This window comes from Scyliorhinus torazame, chromosome 8, assembly GCF_047496885.1.
Source record: "Scyliorhinus torazame isolate Kashiwa2021f chromosome 8, sScyTor2.1, whole genome shotgun sequence".
NCBI lineage: Eukaryota > Metazoa > Chordata > Chondrichthyes > Carcharhiniformes > Scyliorhinidae > Scyliorhinus > Scyliorhinus torazame.
Window position 1 is genome coordinate 159,358,617 of NC_092714.1, and position 19,810 is coordinate 159,378,426.

The 19,810-nt window shown below is 44.4% G+C and overlaps 1 protein-coding gene across 5 annotated transcripts in view; it reads right to left on the reverse strand.

The window, feature by feature from the left end:
* Positions 1-19,810, reverse strand: part of LOC140428228 (coagulation factor X-like) — a 306,854-nt gene that overhangs the window by 74,934 nt on the left and 212,110 nt on the right. For all 5 annotated transcript variants that reach the window (XM_072514475.1, XM_072514474.1, XM_072514473.1 and 2 more), the window contains exon 3: positions 17,389-17,413. In XM_072514475.1, the coding sequence (XP_072370576.1) occupies positions 17,389-17,413 (25 nt within the window). The remainder of the gene's footprint in view (positions 1-17,388; positions 17,414-19,810) is intronic.

Below are 19,810 nucleotides of genomic sequence, written 5' to 3' on the forward strand. Positions count from 1 at the left end.
ACCTTGTCAAAGGCTTTCTGGAAATCCAGATATACCACATCCATTGGCTCCCCGTTATCTACCGCACTGTTAATGTCCTCAAAAAATTCCACTAAATTAGTTAGGCACGACCTGCCCTTTATGAAACCTATGCTGCGTCTGTCCAATGGGACAATTTCCATCCAGATGCCTCGCTATTTCTTCCTTGATGATAGATTCCAGCATCTTCCCTACTATCGAAGTTAAGTTCACTGGCCTATAATTACCCGCTTTCTGCCTACCTCCTTTTTTAAACAGTGGTGTCACGTTTGCTAATTTCCAATCCGCCGGGACCACCCCACTCTTTTTTGTTTTATGTATTTGTAGAAACTTTTACTATCTGTTTTTATATTCTGAGCAAGTTTACTCTCATAATCTATCTTACTCTTCTTTATAGCTTTTCTTGTAGCGTTCTGTTGCCCCCTAACGATTTCCCAGTCCTCTAGTCTCCCACTGATCTTTGCTACTTTATATGTTTTTTCCTTCAATTTGATATTCTCCCTTATTTCCTTAGATATCCACGGTCGATTTTCCCTCTTTTTACCGTCCTTCCTTTTTGTTGGTATAAACCTTTGCTGAGCACTGTGAAAAATCACTTGGAAGGTTCTCCACTGTTCCTCAACTGTTTCACTATAAAGTCTTTGCTCCCAGTCTACCTTAGCTAGTTCTTCTCTCATCCCATTGTAATCTCCTTTGTTTAAGCACAAAACACTAGTGCTTGATTTTACCTTCTCACCCTCCATCTGTATTTTAAATTCCAACATATTGTGATCGCTCCTTCCGAGAGGATCCCTAACTATGAGATCCTGAATCAATCCTATCTCAGAACCAGATCTAGGACCGCTTGTTCCCTCGTAGGTTTCATTACATACTGTTCTAGGAAACTATCGCGGATACATTCTATAAACTCCTCCTCAAGGCTGCCTTGACCGACCTGGTTAAACCAATCAACATGTAGATTAAAATCCCCCATGTACCATTTCTACATGCATCTGTTATTTCTTTGTTTATTGCCTGCCCCACCATAATGTTACTATTTGGTGGCCTATAGATTACTCCTATCAGTGACTTTTTCGCCTTACTATTCCTGATTTCCACCCAAATGGATTCAACCTTATCCTCCATAGCACCGATGTCATCCCTTACCGTTGCCCGGATGTCATCCTTAAATAACAGAGCCAAACCACCTCCCTTACCATCCACTCTGTCCTACCGAAAATTTTGATACCCTCGGATATTTAACTCCCAGTCGTGACCATCCTTTAACCATGTTTCAGTAATGGCCACTAAATCATAGTCATTCACGATGATTTGCGCCATCAACTCATTTACCTTATTCCGAATACTACGGGCATTCAGGTAAAGTACACTTATGTTGGCTTTTTTACCTCTGTTCTGAATCTTAACACCTCGATCAGTAACCTCTCCTAAGTTATATTTCCTCTTAACATTTCTCCTAATTTTCCTTGTCGTCGAACCCATATCTTCCTGTAACAACCTGCTGCGTCGCTTACCATTAATGTTTTCACTTCCCGTTTTATTTCTTTTAGTATTCCTGGTCCTATTCACTGAGCTCCCCTCAGTCACTGTACCTTGTACTGTCGCCCTTTTTGATTTTTGACTATGGCTTCTCTGCCTTACACTTTCCCCCTTACTGCCTTTTATTTCTGTCCCTGTTTTACTACCTTCCAACTTCCTGTGTCGGTTCCCATCCCCCTGTTGATTGTTTCTATCTCAATCACTAACCCTGGAAGTTGACAATCTCACAACTGTCTGTGAAGGTGTTTCTCCTTCCCTCTCTCCTAAATTTCTAATATTTAGCACGGTGGCGCAGTGGTTAGCGCTGCTGCCTCACGGCGCCGAGGACCCGGGTTTGATCCTGGCTCTGGGTCACTGTCTGTGTGGAGTTTGACATTCTCCCAATGTCTGCATGGGTCTCACCCGCGCAACCCAAAGATGTGCAGGCTAGGTGAATTGGGCATGCTAAATGGCCCCTTAATTGACAAAAAAAGAATTGGGCACTTAAAATTTGTTTTAAAATTCTAATATTTGATTTTGTATCTGCGGCCTCTCCTTCACTCCTCAAATTTTGGCAACAATCTGCTCTCTACCTTTTCAAGCAAATTTGCAAGAAATTTCCCTGGCCTCCAGACTTCCTTTGCTAGAATGACTCGAGCTTTGTTTGAAAACAGTAAGCATGAGCACTTCCTCACATAGTTTTGCACTGGAGAGTTCATACTTCTCTAACAACCCCTCGAAGGTCGAAAAGCTGCCCCCACAAACAGGGCTCCAAACCGCTCGATCCTCGCCTGCCACCACCCCCAGAACCCTGTGTCCAGACCCCCTGGAACAAGCCTGTGATTCCCACAAATCAGAGCCCAAGCCGAGCCCCCCTCCAACCTCGGGTGCTGCTGCTGTCCCCACACCCTCAGGGCTGCCACCACTACCGGACTTGTGGAGTACCTGTCCGTCGAGAATGACAGAGGCGTCGTCAACAGTGCTCCCAAGTAGTGCCCTTGCACGAGGCTGCCTCCATCCGCTCCCATACCGACCCCTCCCCCACTACCCACTTCCTTACCATGGCTATATTTGTCGCTCAATAATAGTTCATTAAGTTTGGCAAGGCCTACCCGCCCCCTCACGTCCCCGCTCCAACAGCACCTTCGCCCAAGGGGCTTTCCCTGCCCATGCAAACCACAAGATCAATGTATTGATCTTTCTAAAGAAGGCCTTTGAAATAAAAATCGCACGGTCTGGAACATGAATAGAAATCTTGTGAGTACTGTCATCTTCACGGACTGCACTTGCCCTGCCAATGACAATGGGAGCATGTCCCACCTCTTAAAATCACCTTTCATTTGCTCCACCAACCGGACCAAATTCAGTTTATGTAATTGCTCCCATCCCCTCAACATCTGATGAGGGGATACCTGAAACTTGCCCAGATACCTGAAACTTGCCCCCACCACCTTAAACGCCAGCTCACCCAACCTCCTCTCCTGCCCCCTCGCCTGGGTCAAAAAGACCTCACTCTTCCCCATGTTTAACTTATGTGGTATACCCAGAGAATCGCCCGAATTCCATCAATGATGACATGATGACACCAATACTTTCCAATGGGTCCGATATGAAGAGCAACAGATCGTCCGCATATAGCGAGACTCTATTCTCCACAGGCCCCCTCGTACTATCCCCTGCCAACCCCTTGACGCTCTAAGCACCATTGCCAATTAAGTGAGGTGAATTATGTGGGAAAAACACCAGATAGAAGGAAGACTCACTGAGTGTGTCATGTGAATATGCTTAAAAGGTACTTTCAAAGGGAAGGAGAGAAAAAGGAGGAGGTTTTAATGATTCTCACTCAAAATGATGAACCAAATCCAGATGACTGTGAATTTGACATACCTCAAATTAAATTGGGAAACGAGGATGTTCTTTAAAAATTGCAATACATTGTTGACTTACCTTCCAGAGGAAAAACAAATTGACCTGAAAGAGTTATTGATATCACATAGGCAAGTTTGTAGCGATAAATTGGGAAGTACTAAATGGCTATATGTGGATGTGGGAGATGCTGTTCCAACCAAACAACATAGACTTAACCCTTTACAATTGGCACAGGTTAACAAAGAGATTGAGAATATGCTTAAAAATGGCATAATTGAAGTGGGTTGCAGCCAATGGAGCTCACCCATAGTGATGGTACCTAAACCAGACGGTACCCAATGGTTGTGTGTGGACTATAGAAAGGTTAATGCAGTTACAAGAATGGACTCTTATCCTATCCCACGTTTGGAGGATTGCATTGAGAAAGTGGGACAATCAGCTTTTATTTCCAAACAGGATTTACTTAAAGGTTACTGGCAGGTACCTTTATCTGAAAGGGCGAAGGAGATTTCAGTTTTTGTGACTCCAGATGGTATATACCAATTCAGAATTATGCCATTTGTCATGAAAAACGCCCCAGCCACATTTCAACAGTTAACTCACAAAGTTGTTTCAGGATTACCCAATTGTGCGGTATACATCGACGATCTGGTCATTTTCAGTCAGACATGGAAAGAACATTTAAAGCATCTGATGGAATTATTCGATCGACTTCAGGAGGCAGGTTTGGTGATAAACCTAGCCAAAGGTGAATTTGGAAAAGCCCACGTCACTTTCCTTGAGGAGTTTCCGATACCGTCAAGACGAAGGGAAATAATGCGATTTCTTGGCATGAGTGGATTTGATCGAACATTTGTGTGAAAGTTTTGTAGCATGATTGCTCCACTGATGGACTTGCTGAAGAAACGTCGAAAATTCCAATGGACAGCAGAGTTTCACCAGGCATTTGACTGCCAGAAAGCTGTGATAACCAATGCTCCTGTGTTGAAGAATTACAAGGGACTGTGTGATCAGATTGAACTACAGTATCTGACTTTAAATTGACATGCCGAGGCATAGAGAAATGGACAGATCGTGCAGAGACCTTCTTGTTCAAACAGACTGTCAATCGAGAAGGATTTCAGTTGGAAGAAGAACAACAACAAAAAATGGGACTATCTTACTATACCTGTTTGCGTGTGTTGTTTTCTGAAACGAAAAAGTATATTTACTGTGTGTATTTCTTAAAGGATAGTGAAAAGGTGAAAAATTAAACCATCTTGAAGTTGATGGTTTTTTTTTTTTTCTTGGGGGAGTTGTCATGTGAGAGTACCTTTAAGAAATGTGTGTTTATAAATGGGTGTGCATATAAATATCTGTAGTGAGAGTACCTTTAAGAAATGGATGTTTATTACTGCAGTGATGTCAGAGAGTGGGTGGAGCTGGGCTGTCTGTCAGCCTTTTACTTTTATTTTTCAGCAGGCTGCAGGGTGTGTTTTAGTTTTGTTTTCAGTGTTGGACCTGATGCCAGACCAAGCAGGTGTACTGCTGTTCTCTCTGCCATCAAAAGACTATCTCTTAATCATTTGGTGAATTCAGAATTACAAATGTTCTCAGTAGTGAATGTAAACCTCATGTGCTTCTGTTAAAAGGTGTTTTTAAGTCATATGGATGTTAAAAGGAAAGCTGAAAGGATTACCGAGTGTTGTATACTTTGGGGGTTGTATTTGAATTAATGGCTGCTAAGATGTTCACTATGTTTTAAAAAGGTTAACTTGAGTTCATAGAATAAACATTGTTTTGCTTGAAAAAATACTTTTCCATTTCTGCTGTACCACACCTGTAGAGTGAGCTCCCCATACCACAATCTATTAAAAGTTGTGGGTCAGGTGAACTCCATGATACACTTTGGGGTTCTCTAAACCCTGGCCATTAACAATTTATTTGTGAATGTCGTCAGTGTTCTTGTTTTTAAGTAACCAACAAGTCATCACGAGGTGCTCGAATGGTCGAACCACTGATGTTGACTGACGTAGACTTTTTTCTGTGCTTGTGATATCGATTTAGTGTATCATCTGCCTTAAAAGCTGGTGTGCTTGTTTGTTCTGGAGCAAATGTGAATTTGTGAGATTCATTGTCATGCCATGGTGTGTGTGTACTCTGGTCATTGTTTTGGAGTGTGCTGTTGCATTGTCCTTCATGTGCAGAGTTGTCGCATGTTGTATAGGTCATTGTTTTATTGTTGTTGTTTCTGTCTTTGTTGTTTTCATTGTTGTTCTTGTTTTTGTTTTTGTCATACTTGTTTCTGTTTTTGTTGTTTTTGTTCTTGTTGTTTTTGTCATGCTTGTTGTTGCTGTTGTTGTCTTTGTTATGCTTCTTGTTTTTGTTCTGGTAGTTGTTGTGCTTGTTATGCTTCTTGTTTTTGTTGTTGCTGGTGTTGTTCTTGTTTCTGTTGTGCTTCTTGTGGTTTTTGTTGTTGTTGTGCTGAATGACTGTTCCGTGTGGATAATTTGAGTCATTCTCAAAGTTATTGGTGTCAGTGTCCTTTGTGGTATCTGATGTTTCATTGAGTGTTTCTTCTTGAGGATTATGAGAATGATCTGATGTTGCATTGATCTTGGTGACATCAGTCAGTTGTGGTGGATTTGATTCCTCTTCTTTGCTCCCTTGGTGCTCCTCTTCTAGAGTCATTTCTGGTTCATTTGAATCACCTTTGGTTTCTTGGTGCTCCTCTTCTGGAGTCAAAATCTTCACAATTTAATTTTCTTATGGATAGTTTAGAGTGGGTGAGGTTTCAATTGACGTGGTCTCTCTGGACTCGTGAGTAGTTTTACTTTGATTGTTGAGTGTAGAGACGAGCTGAGATCTGTCAGTCTCGCTGTGATCTTGCACGTCTTGTATGTCGATTGTGCTCACATTGTCACTTGTCTTCTTGTTCACGTGAGCTTGGTAGACTTTCATAGTCTGCTTCTGGTTGCTCGGATACGGTGGGTAGACCTTCATGGTCTTGTTCATGCATGGATTTCACTATGGAGATTTTAGTTGCTTCCATTTTGGAGTCTGTCAACGAGCTCTCTGTGCAGGTTTGTGTTGCTCTCTCTGTGGAGTTGATCTATGCTCTCTCAATGGAGTGGGCCAGTACTCTCTGTGTGGCGTCGTGTTCTTCTTGGGTATTTGACTGGTTGCTGTCACCCAATTTATCAACAATCTGCCATTGCATCATGGTATTGGATTCATCTACCATGAGTAGAGTTGTGTTGAACTTTTCAACTGTGTCGCTGATGCTATGATTAGCATATCCGAACAACTCAGAAATGTCTGAGTAGTATTTTTCGATAAACAAATCTTTTTTTGTTTCGGATGTGTTATTGTGCTCTTCATGTTCAATGAACAAATCATCTTCTTTGGTTTCAGATTTAACATTGCGCTCTTCACTTTGGGTTGTGCAAACTGCTTGTTCCAGGGTGTTGTGAAAGTTATGTTCAACTGCTGGTAGATGTTCAGGCATTGTTGTACCTTTTGAGGTTGAATTTGTTGGTTTAGTGCCTTTAAGAGTCTTGTTTGTGATTTTCGGGCATTTCCCCTTTAAGTGGTTATGGTCTGAGTCTTCTGAAGTCATGACGCTCGTGACATAAAGCGTAGGAATTAACTGCGTATGCGTAAATCGATTTTTCTTAACTGTGCGCTTTTTTTCTAAACTGCGCATGCGCGGCTGGCACATGTGCAGATCCCTCCTCGAACTGTGCACTTCATTTTGTTCAATAATCTGCGTCCAAAACGTCTTTTTGCAATTGCGCATGCACAGCACGGTCTTCGCACAAACCGGCTATTTTCAACTGCGCATGCGCGGCTGCGGTTTCCTGCCAGAAGCAGAAACAGATTTACTTCTTTTTTTTTCCGGGCTGTTTAAAATGTGTTCAGATGCCATTTTAACATGGATTTCAGTGTTTTATCTTGTTAAAAAGTTAATGTGGTTTTTCTCCTTTCGATCTGCACTTTTCAATCGCGATTTCCAGTGTTGAACCTTTCTGTTCTGGTAATGATTGTTTGAGTTTCGCATCACTCATCACCTGTGCAATTTGGTCTCCGAGCATTAAATGTCTTAAAGCAGCATTGTTACTGGTGTGAGAGTTACAGTGATACAACAGTACAGCACAGTACAGGCCCTTCGGTCATCGATGTTCTGCCGAGATCTTCAAATTTTTTGAGTATTACTCCAATTTGGAGTTGTCTTCACTTTTCAAATATTTAAAGCAGTTATAGATTTCTCTAGCTTCCTGTCCTGCTAGCAGCAGTGCTATTTTCATTCCTTCTGAGGCCGTGCTCAAATCATTAGCTATGATATATATTCCTAACATTTGTTTAAAACTTTTCCATCTATGCCTTAAATTACCTGTTGTTTTCAGCTGCAGTGGAGTTCCAACGAGTTTCATTGAATCAGTGAATTCTCCCCACGTACGAGTTTTCTTGTCATTTCAACCTTTAGTTGTCTGCATCTTGTGTAATCTTCTAGTATGCGTTCGGAAGTCTCCTAGTACCACGTATTATTCCTCGTGTCTGAATAAAGCACGTAGTCTTACAGTTGAAGTAGATGCTTTATTGTGTGAGTTTGTTCTCTTCCCGGCACTTATTTTTTTATTTTTATTTTTTAACAATGCAGCGCAGTACAGGCCCTTCGGCCCACGATGTTGCACCGAAACAAAAGCCATCTAACCTACACTATGCCATTATCATCCATATGTTTATCCAATAAACTTTTAAATGCCCTCAATGTTGGCGAGTTCACTACTGTAGCAGGTAGGGCATTCCACGGCCTCACTACTCTTTGCGTAAAGAACCTACCTCTGACCTCTGTCCTATATCTATTACCCCTCAGTTTAAAGTTATGTCCCCTCGTGCCAGCCATATCCATCCGCGGGAGAAGGCTCTCACTGTCCACCCTATCCAACCCCCTGATCATTTTGTATGCCTCTATTAAGTCTCCTCTTAACCTTCTTCTCTCCAACAAAAACAACCTCAAGTCCATCAGCCTTTCCTCATAAGATTTTCCCTCCATACCAGGCAACATCCTGGTAAATCTCCTCTGCACCGCTCCAAAGCCTCCACGTCCTTCCTATAATGCGGTGACCAGAACTGTACGCAATACTCCAAATGCGGCCGTACCAGAGTTCTGTACAGCTGCAACATGACCTCCTGACTCCGGAACTCAATCCCTCTACCAATAAAGGCCAACACTCCATAGACCTTCTTCACAACCCTATCAACCTGGGTGGCAACTTTCAGGGATCTATGTACATGGACACCTAGATCCCTCTGCTCATCCACACTTTCAAGAACTTTACCATTAGCCAAATATTCCGCATTCCTGTTATTCCTTCCAAAGTGAATCACCTCACACTTCTCTACATTAAACTCCATTTGCCACCTCTCAGCCCAGCTCTGCAGCTTATCTATATCCCTCTGTAACCTGCTACATCCTTCCACACTATCGACAACACCACCGACTTTAGTATCGTCTGCAAATTTACTCACCCACCCTTCTGCGCCTTCCTCTAGGTCATTGATAAAAATGACAAACAGCAACAGCCCCAGAACAGATCCTTGTGGTACTCCACTTGTGACTGTACTCCATTCTGAACATTTCCCATCAACCACTACCCTCTGTCTTTTTTCAGCTAGCCAATTTCTGATCCACATCTCTAAATCACCCTCAATCCCCAGCCTCCGTATTTTTTGCAATAGCCTACCGTGGGGAACCTTATCAAACGCTTTGCTGAAATCCATATACACCACATCAACTGCTCTACCCTCGTCTACCTGTTCAGTCACCTTCTCAAAGAACTCAATAAGGTTTGTGAGGCATGACCTACCCTTCACAAAGCCATGCTGACTATCCTGATCATATTATTCCTATCTAGATGATTATAAATCTTGTCTCTTATAATCCCCTTCAAGACTTTACCCACTACAGACGTGAGGCTCACCAGTCTATAGTTGCCGGGGTTGTCTCTGCTCCCCTTTTTGAACAAAGGGACCACATTTGCTGTCCTCCAGTCCTCTGGCACTATTCCTGTAGCCAATGATGACATAAAAATCAAAGCCGAAGGTCCAGCAATCTCTTCCCTGGCCTCCCAGAGAATCCTTGGATAAATCCCATAAGGTCCCGGGGACTTATCTATTTTCAGCCTGTCCAGAATTGCCAACACCTCTTCCCTACGTACCTCAATGCCATCTATTCTATTAGCCTGGGGCTCAGCATTCTCCTCCACAACATTATCTTTTTCCTGAGTGAATACTGACGAAAAATATTCATTTAGTATCTCGCCTATCTCTTCAGACTCCACACACAATTTCCCATCCCTGTCCTTGACTGGTCCTACTCTTTCCCTAGTCATTCGCTTATTCCTGACATACCTATAGAAAGCTTTTGGGTTTTCCTTGATCCTTCCTGCCAAATACTTCTCATGTCCCCTCCTTGCTCGTCTTAGCTCTCTCTTTAGATCCTTCCTCGCTACCTTGTAACTATCCATCGCCCCAACCGAAACTTCACACTTCATCTTCACATAGGCCTCCTTCTTCCTCTTAACAAGAGATTCCACTTCCTTGGTAAACCACGGTTCCCTCGCTCGACGCCTTCCTCCCTGTCTGACCGGTACATACTTATCAAGAACACGCAGTAGCTGATCCTTGAACAAGCCCCACTTATCCAGTGTGCCCAACACTTGCAGCCTACTTCTCCACCTTATCCCCCCCAAGTCACGTCTAATGGCATCATAATTGCCCTTCCCCCAGCTATAACTCTTGCCCTGCGGTGTATACTTATCCCTTTCCATCATTAATGTAAACGTCACCGAATTGTGGTCACTGTCCCCAAAGTGCTCTCCTACCTCCAAATCCAACACCTGGCCTGGTTCATTACCCAAAACCAAATCCAATGTGGCCTTGCCTCTTGTTGGCCTGTCAACATATTGTTTCAGGAAACCCTCCTGCACACACTGTACAAAAAACGACCCATCTATTGTACTTGAACTATATCTTTTCCAGTCAATATTTGGAAAGTTAAAGTCTCCCATAATAACTACCCTGTTACTTTCGCTCATATCCAGAATCATCTTCGCCATCCTTTCCTCTACATCCCTAGAACTATTAGGAGGCCTATAAAAAACTCCCAACAGGGTGACCTCTCCTTTCCTGTTTCTAACTTGAGCCCATACTACCTCGGAAGAAGAGTCCCCATCTAGCATCCTCTCCGCCATCGTAATACTTGACTAGCAGCGCCACACCTCCCCCTCTTTTGCCTCCTTCTCTGATCTTACTAAAACACCTAAACCCCGGAACCTGCAACATCCATTCCTGTCCCTGCTCTATCCATGTCTCCGAAATGGCCACAACATCGAAGTCCCAGGTACCAACCCATGCTGCGAGTTCCCCTACCTTGTTTCGTATACTATGTTACATCTGAGCTGCCTGCCTGTGTTCTGCTCACCAGCTGCCGTTCCTGTGAAGAGTCTCTCTGACTTCCTGTCTGTCTGTATTTATACATCTCCTGTGCTCCCTCTAGTGATTGCTTAGTTGTAGTGCATTTATATTGACCCCTTGTATATATACACAGATATGCAGATCGCTACAATAGAGACTTACAAAATTCTAACAGGACTAGACAGAGTAGATGCAGGGAAGATGTTATCAATGATGGGTGTGTCCAGAACCAGGGGTCATAGTCTGAGGATTCAGAGTAAATAATCTTGGACAGAGATGAGGAGACATTTCTTCACCCAAAGAGTGGTGCGCCTGTGGAATTCATTACCACAGGAAGTAGTTGACGGTAAAACATTGAATATAGTCAAGAGGCGGCTGGATAAAGCACTTGGGGAGAATGGGATCAAAGGCTACGGGGAGAAAGCAGGATTGGGTTATTGAGTTGGATGATCAGCATGACTGTGATGAATGGTGGAGCAGGATTGAAGGGCCAAAAGGCCTCCACCTGCTGCTATCTTCTATATATCTATGTATGTAAGCTTGCAGAAAACATAAAATCAGACTGCAAAACCTTCTATAGATGTAGAGGTTTACAGCATGGAAACAGGCCCTTCGGCCTCACTTGTCCATGTCGCCAAGGTTTTACCACAAAGCTAGTCCCAATTGCCCGCATTTAGCCCATATCCCTCAATACCCATCTTACCCATATAATTGTCTGAATGCTTTTTGAAAGACAAAATATTGTACCCGTCTCGACGACTGCCTCTGGCAGCTCGTTCCAGGCACTCACCACCCTCAGTGTGAGAAAATTGCCCCTCTGGACACTTTTATATCTCTTCCCTCTTACCATAAATCTATATCCTCTAGTTTTAGACACCCTGACCTTTGGGAAAGGTGTTGACTACCTTATCTATGCCCCTCATTATTTTGTAGACCTCAATAAGATGACCCCTAAGCCTCCTACGCTGCAGGGGAAAAAGTCCCAGTCTATCCAGCCTCTCCTTATAACTCAGATCATCAAATCCCGGTAGCATCCTAGTAAATCTTTTCTGCACACGTTCTAGTTTAATAATATCCTCTCTACAATAGGGTGACAGGAACTGTACACAGTATTCCAAGTGTGTCCTTACTAATGTCTTGTACAACTTCAACAAGGCATTCCAATTACTGTATTCAATGCTCTGAAGAATGAATCCAAGCATGCTGAATGTCGCCTTCACCACCCTATCCACATGTGACTCCACTTTCAAGGAGCTATGAACCTGTACTCCTAGATCTCTTTGTTCTACAACTCTCCCCAACTCCCCACTATTAACTGAGTAGGTCCTACCCCGATTCGAAGTACCAAAATGCATCACCTCATATTTATCTAAATTGAACTCCATCTGCCATTCATTGGCCCACTGGCCATTGATCAAGATCCCATTGCCATCCTAGAGAACATTCTTCACTGTCCACTACTCCACCAATCTTGATGTTATCTGCAAACTTACTGACCATGCCTCCTAAATTCTCATCCAAATCATTAATATAAATAACAAACAACAGTGGACAGAGGCGCACCCTGGTCACAACTGGCCTCCAGTTTGAAATAAAAACCTCGATAACCACCCTTTGGCTTCGGCCGTCAAGCCAATTTTGTATCCAATTGGCTACCTCACCCTGGATCCCGTGAGACTTAACCTACCATGCGATACCTTGTCAAAGGCCTCGCTAAAGTCCATGTCGACAACGTCAACTGCATGGCTCTCATCTACCTTCTTGGGTACCCCTTCAAAAAACTCAATCAAATTCGTGAGACATGATTTTCCACTCGCATTTCATCGGGTCCTGAGGATTTATCTACCTTGATGCGCTTTAATACTTCCAGCCCCTCTTGCTCTGTAATATGTACACTCCTGAAGACATCACTATTTATTTCCCCAAATTCCTGAACATCCATGTCTTTCTCAACAGTAAATACCGATGAGAAATATTAATTTAGGACCTATCATTCTCCATCCCTATCTTAAAACCAGGCCGCCTGTCCTTCCTTATTCCCCAAAAGGAGGTCAGGTTTTGCCCCCTCTCTCGTCGGGCCATCCACATACTGATTGAGAAGTTCCTCCTGAATGCACTCAACAATTTCTCTCCATCCAAGCCCCTAATGCCACCTCCGCTGGCAAAGCGTTCCAGGCACCCACCACCCTCTGCGTAAAAAACTTTCCACGCACATCTCCCTTAAACTTTCCCCCTCTCACCTTGAGATCGTGACCCCTTGTAATTGACACCCCCACTCTTGGAAAAAACTTGTTGCTATCCACCCTGTCCACACCTCTCATAATTTTGTAGACCTCAATCAGGTCCCCCCTCAACCTCCATCTTTCAAACGAAAACAATCCTAATCTACTCAACCTTTCTTCATAGCTAGCACCCTCCATACCAGGCAACATCCTGGTGAACCTCCTCTGCATGATGATGAGCAGAGGGATCTTGGTGTCCATGTACATCGATCCCTGAAAGTTGCCACCCAGGTTGATAGGGTTGTGAAGAAGGCCTATGGAGTGTTGGCCTTTATTGGTAGAGGGATTGAGTTCCGGAGTCGGGAGGCCATGTTGCAGCTGTAGAAAACTCTGGTGCGGCTGCATTTGGAGTATTGCGTACAGTTCTGGTCACCGCATTATCGGAAGGACGTGGAGGCTTTGGAGCGGGTGCAGAGGAGATTTACCAGGATGTTGCCTGGTATGGAGGGAAAATCTTATGAGGAAAGGCTGATGGACTTGAGGTTGTTTTCGTTGGAGAGAAGAAGGTTAAGAGGAGACTTAATAGAGGCATACAAAATGACCAGGGGGTTAGATAGGGTGGACAGTGAGAGCCTTCTCCCGTGGATGGAAATGGCTGGCACGAGGGGACATAGCTTTAAACTGAGGGGTAATAGATATAGGACAGAGGTCAGAGGTAGGTTCTTTACGCAAAGAGTAGTGAGGCCGTGGAATGCCCTACCTGCAACAGTAGTGAACGCGCCAACATTGAGGGCATTTAAAAGTTTATTGGATAAACATATGGATGATAATGGCATAGTGTAGGTTAGATGGCTTTTGTTTCGGTGCAACATCGTGGGTCGAAGGGCCTGTACTGCGCTGTATCGTTCTATGTTCTATGTTCTATGCACCCTCTCTATAGCATCCACATCCTTCTGGTAATGTGGCGACCAGAACTGCACGCAGTATTCCAAATGTGGCCTAACCAAAGCCCTATTCAACTGTAACATGACCTGCCGACTCTTGTACTCAATATCCCGTCCGATGAAGGCAAGCATGCTGTATGCCTTCTTGACCACTCTATCGACCTGCGTTGCCACCTTCAGGGTACAGTAGACCTGAACTCCCAGATCTCTCTGTACATCAATTTTCCCCAGGACTCTTCCATTGACCGTATAGTCCGCTCTTGAATTAGATCTTCCAAAATGCATCACCTCGCATTTGTCTGGATTGAACTCCATCTGCCATTTCTCTGCCCAACTCTCCAATCTATCTATATTTTGCTGTATTCTCTGACAGTCCTCCTCGGTATCTGCAACTCCACCAATCTTAGTATCATCTGCAAACTTGCTAATCAGACCACCTTCGTCCAGATCATTTATGTATATCACAAACAACAGTGGCCCAAGCATGGATCCCTGTGGAACACCACTAGTCACCCTTCTCCATTTTGAGACACTCCCTTCCACCACTACTCTCTGTCTTCTGTTGCCCAGCCAGTTCTTTATCCATCTAGCTAGTACACCCTGAACCCCATACGACTTCACTTTTTCCATCAACTTACCATGGGAAACTTTATCAAATGCCTTACTGAAGTCCATGTACTTGACATCTACAGCCCTTCCCTCATCAGTTAACTTTGTCACTTCCTCAAAGAATTCTATTAGGTTTGTAAGACATGACCTTCCCTGCACAAAACCATGCTGCCTATCACTGATAAGTCTATTTTCTTCCAAATGTGAATAGATCCTATCCCTCAGTATCTTCTCCAACAGTTTGCCTACCACTGACGTCAAGCTCACAGGTCTATAATTCCCTGGATTATCCCTGCTACCCTTCTTAAACAAAGGGACATCATTAGCAATTCTCCAGTCCTCCGGGACCTCACCCATGCTCAAGGATGCTGCAAAGATATCTGTTAAAGTCCCAGATATTTCGTCCCTCGCTTCCCTCAGTAACCTGGGATAGATCCCATCCGGACCTGGGGATTTGTCCACCTTAATGCCTTTTAGAATACCCAAAACTTAGCCCTTCCTAGTTGAACTAATACTTAATATAATATCATAATCTTTATTGTCACAAGTAGGCTTACATTAACTGCAATGAAGTTACTGTGAAAAGCGCCTAGTCGCCACATTCCGGCACCTGTGCAGGTACACAGAGGGAGATTTCAGAATGTCCAAATTACCGAACAGCACGTCTTTTGGGACTTGTGGGAGGAAACTGGAATACCCGTAGGAAACCCACGCAGACACAGGGAGAATGTGCAGACTCCACCAAGCTAGGAATCGAACCTGCGACCCTGGTGCTGTGAAGCAACAGTGCTAACCACTTTGGATCTGTCTTCACTAACATTCTGGAAATACTCAGGGACAGAGGATCTAGCATGAAGGAGGAACTGAAGGAAATGCTTATTAGTCAGGAAATTGCATTGGGGATTAAATCCCGATAAGTCCGAGGGCCTGTGTTCTGCATCCCAGAGTACTTAAGGAAGTGGCCTGAGAATAGTGGATGCATTGGTGATAATTTTCCAGCATTCTATAGACTCTGAAAGAGTTCCAATGGATTGGGGAGAGAGAGAGAAAACGGGGAATTATAGACCGGTTAGCCTGACGTCTGTGGCGGGGAAAATACGTCAATCGTTAAGGTTGAAATAACTGAGCATTTAGAAAGTGGGGACAGGATCGGTCCAAGTCAGCATGGATTCACTAAAGGGAAATCATGCTTGACAAATCTTCTGGACTTTTTTGAGGATGTGACCAGTAGAGTGGTCAAGGGTGAACCATGGATGTTGTGTATCTGGACTTTCAAAAGTTCTTTTGAGAAGATCCCATACAAGAGATTAGTGAGCAAAATTAAAGTTGATGGTATTGGGTGCAATGTACCCAATGAGTGGTCCAACCCTTTCCCTGGCTACCCTCTTGCTCGTTATTAATGTAGAAAATGCCTTGGGATTCTCCTTAATCCTGTTTACGAAAGACTTTTCATGACCCCTTTTAGCCTTCCTGACTCCTTGCTTAAGTTCCTTCCAACTTCCTTTATATTCTTTAAAGGCTTTGTCTGTTTTCAGCTTTCTCGACCTTATGAATGCTTCATTTTTCTTTTTGGCTGGCTCCCAATATCCCTCATTATCCAAGGTTCCCAAAACGTGCCATAATTATCCTTCATCGTCACAGGAACATGCCAGTCCTGAATTCTAATCAACTAACATTTGAAGGACTCCCACATGTCAGATGTTGATTTACCCTCAAACGGCTGCCTCCAATCTAAATGTTTCAGTTCCTGCCTAATATTGTTGTAATTAGCCTTTCCAGAATTTAGCACCGTTACCCGAGGGCTGCTCTTATCCAACACTCCCTTAAAATTTACGGAATTATGGTCACTGTTCCCACAATGCTCTCCTACTGAAACCCCGACTTCCTGGCCGGGTGCATTCCCCAATACCAGGTCCAGTGCAGCCCCTTCCCTAGTAGGACTCTCTACATATTGTCTCAAGAAACCCTCCTGGATGCTCCTTACAAACTCACTAAGTGAGTCCCAGTCAATATAGAAGAAGTTAAAATCACCCAGCACAACAACCCTGTTGCGCTTACATTTTTCCAACATCTGCCTACATATCTGTTCATTTATCTCCTATTGGCCTTTGGCAGGCCTGTCGTAAAACCCCCAACATTGTGACTGCACCCTTCCTATTCCTGAGCTCTCCCCATATTGTCTTGCTGCATGGGCCTCTGAGGTGTCCTCCCTTAATACAGCTGTTGTATTCTTCTTAACCAGTAGTGCAACTCCTCCACCCTTTTACATCCCCCTCTATTCAGCCTGTTGCATCTAAATCCTGGAACGTTTAGCTGTCAATCCTGTCCCTCCCTCAACCAAGTCTCTGTGATGGCAACAGCATCATAGTTCCAAGTACCAATCCAAACTCTTACTGTTGCACATCTCATGTTGAAACAAATGCAGTTCAGATTCCCAGTCTCACTGTGTTCAGCAACTTCTCCCTGCCTGCTCTTCTTCTTCGTCTCACTGGCCTTATTCTCTATTTCCCCCTCAGTTACTTCATCTGCAACTTCTGACCGACTGCTCTGGTTCCCACCCACCTGCCACACTAGTTTAAACCGTCCTGAGTTTCTCATTCCAGTTTTTCTCATCACTCTTTGTAACTGAGGTCTTTCACCCCTGGTACCATGCTGGCTAAACTCCTCTGGACCCTGCCTTGACATCCTTTAGAGTCATCAATATCTTCAGTGTGAAATCTTGATAAATTATAAAAACATTTGTGACTCACCAGTGTAAGATCTCAGGAATTCCCACTGGAAAAAGGAAAGAGAATGTGTAAAGAAGCAGCATCTTGATGAATTGTTTTCCATTGAGTATCAATAATACAATATGATCTAGATTCCTGGATATGCACCTAGCAAGATTGACAATATTCACCAACAAAGACAAAAGCAAAATACCGCGGGTGCTCGAAATCTGAAACAAAAACAGAAAATGCTGGAAACACCCAGTCAGTATCTGTGGTGAGAGAAGCAGATTAACGTTGCAGGTCAAAGACCTTTCATCAGAAATCATTGAACTGAAATGTTCACCAACAATGACTTTATTGTGTTTTGTCTTTGAGCCAGAAGATTGGGTTTGCTCCCCACTCCAGAAACCTGAACATTCGAGTCCATGCTAAAATACCCGAGCCATACTGAGGGTGTGCTGAGCTGTCAGAGATGCCGTCTTTCAGATGAGACATTAAACAATGGCCTGTCTGCACCCTGAAGTAGATGGAGGAGATTCCATGGCTGCTATCTAGCAAAGACTGCCCACAGATACGTACATGGGGCATGTACGCAAGAAAAACCCCCAAAAGAGAAAAGTAGCCCAACCCCCGACTGAACAGGCAGAACACACCCCCATGAACCCTGTAACCACACACCGCAGGGCCGCAGCAGAAGGAAACGCAGATTTCCTGTATACAACCCCGTTAACTGTGACCCAATTACGGGACGCGTGTGGAAAGATTACACCGTTCCTTCCCACATCAGACCCCCACCAGTTTTTCGCTAGAGTAAAACAACAGGCTACCATGTATGGCCTGGACGAAAAGGAGCAAGTGAAGCTCACAGTTTTAAGCCTCGACACTTCAGTCGTGGCAGCCCTTCCAGACCTACAGAATGTAGGAGGAGGCACACTCCAAGAGATGCACACAGCGATCCGAGATGCGATCGGCTATAACAAGAGGAGACCCCGTAGAAGTGGAGGCAAAAGAAGACAGAGCACCCCACAGTGTTTGCTGGACGCTTGTGGATACATTTTACAGCGGTATTCGGAGAGTTAGCCCGCGCCCATTTGACCCCGGATAATATGGCCAAATGGACTCAAATCCTAGTCTCTCATGCGACAGAGTCAGGACAGAGAGCTTGCGCAAATTACGACCCCTCAGACGAGGCCCACAACGAGAGATTGTCCTGCACTTGGGAGCAATCAGTCCAAGGCAAAACCGCATTTGCAAAACCCGAGGAAGAGCAGGCAGACATGAATCCAGGAAAAGCGCACCAGAACCCTGCATGGGTAAATGAGGCCAGGAATAGCCCACCACAGCCAAAACCCCAGGAATGTTACAACTGTGGACAATTCGGACACTTTGCACGAGAGTGCAACGCGCCCCAAAAGCAGCAGAGAAACCAACAGACAGGCACCCTAAATAAGAATAGGGCAAAGCCGATCCATAGCGTTAGCGCCCGTTCAGAGAACATAGACATGAACGGCACCGACTGACGATGTTCGGGCTCCCAAATTTGGGTCTGCGCCACCCTTTGGGACAAGTCCGGTAGACCGGTCGTAGCAGGCAAAGTCCGGGGACACCCCATCGAATTTCTTTGGGACACAGGAGGGTCCCGCATCACACTCAATTCCTCCATGATGTTTCAGCGAGACACGTGGCCCACAACAGACACCATCACACTCAGCGGCTTTACAAGTCATTTACAACAAGGACACATTACAGCCCCTGTAGCGATACAAATAGGGAACATTACAACTAAACACCCCGTAGTTTTGGTCGATCTACCCCAGACAGCTGAACACATTCTAGGAATCGATTTTATGAGCTCCCACAACCTCTCTTTTGATCCAGTTAGTAAATGTGTATGGAGAATGGCAAAGGCAGCACGAGCCCCCACCACGCTCACAGTTAGAGACTATGAAAACAGGATTAGCTCAGTAGGAGACTGGTTCGACCCTCGAGCCATTAGTCAGGACAGACAGGTTAGGGAAGTCCTGCAGCAACACAAAGCAGCATTTGCACAGCACAAGCACAATTGTGGAAAAATAGCTGGCTTGGTAAACATTACAGGTCCCGACCCCAGACCCCAAAAGCAGTATGGTTTTTCCCAAGAGGCAGAGGGAGAAATCTCCAAAGTAATAGGGAGTTTGCTTGATCAAGGCGTACTCAGATCAGTAACCTCCACAAACAACGCACCAATTTGGCCCGTTGGGAACCCTGATGGATCATGGCGACTGACCATTGATTACTGGGAACTGAACAAAGTAACCCCAGTAGCAACCCCCACAGTAGCCACGGGTCCCGAGACCATGCCCAAACAGGGACTCCAGTCAAAATTTTTTTTGTTTTGGACATTAGCAACGGCTTTTGGTCCATTCCATTGCATAAAGCGCGCCAGTACAAATTTGCCTTTACATTCCAGGGACAACAATAT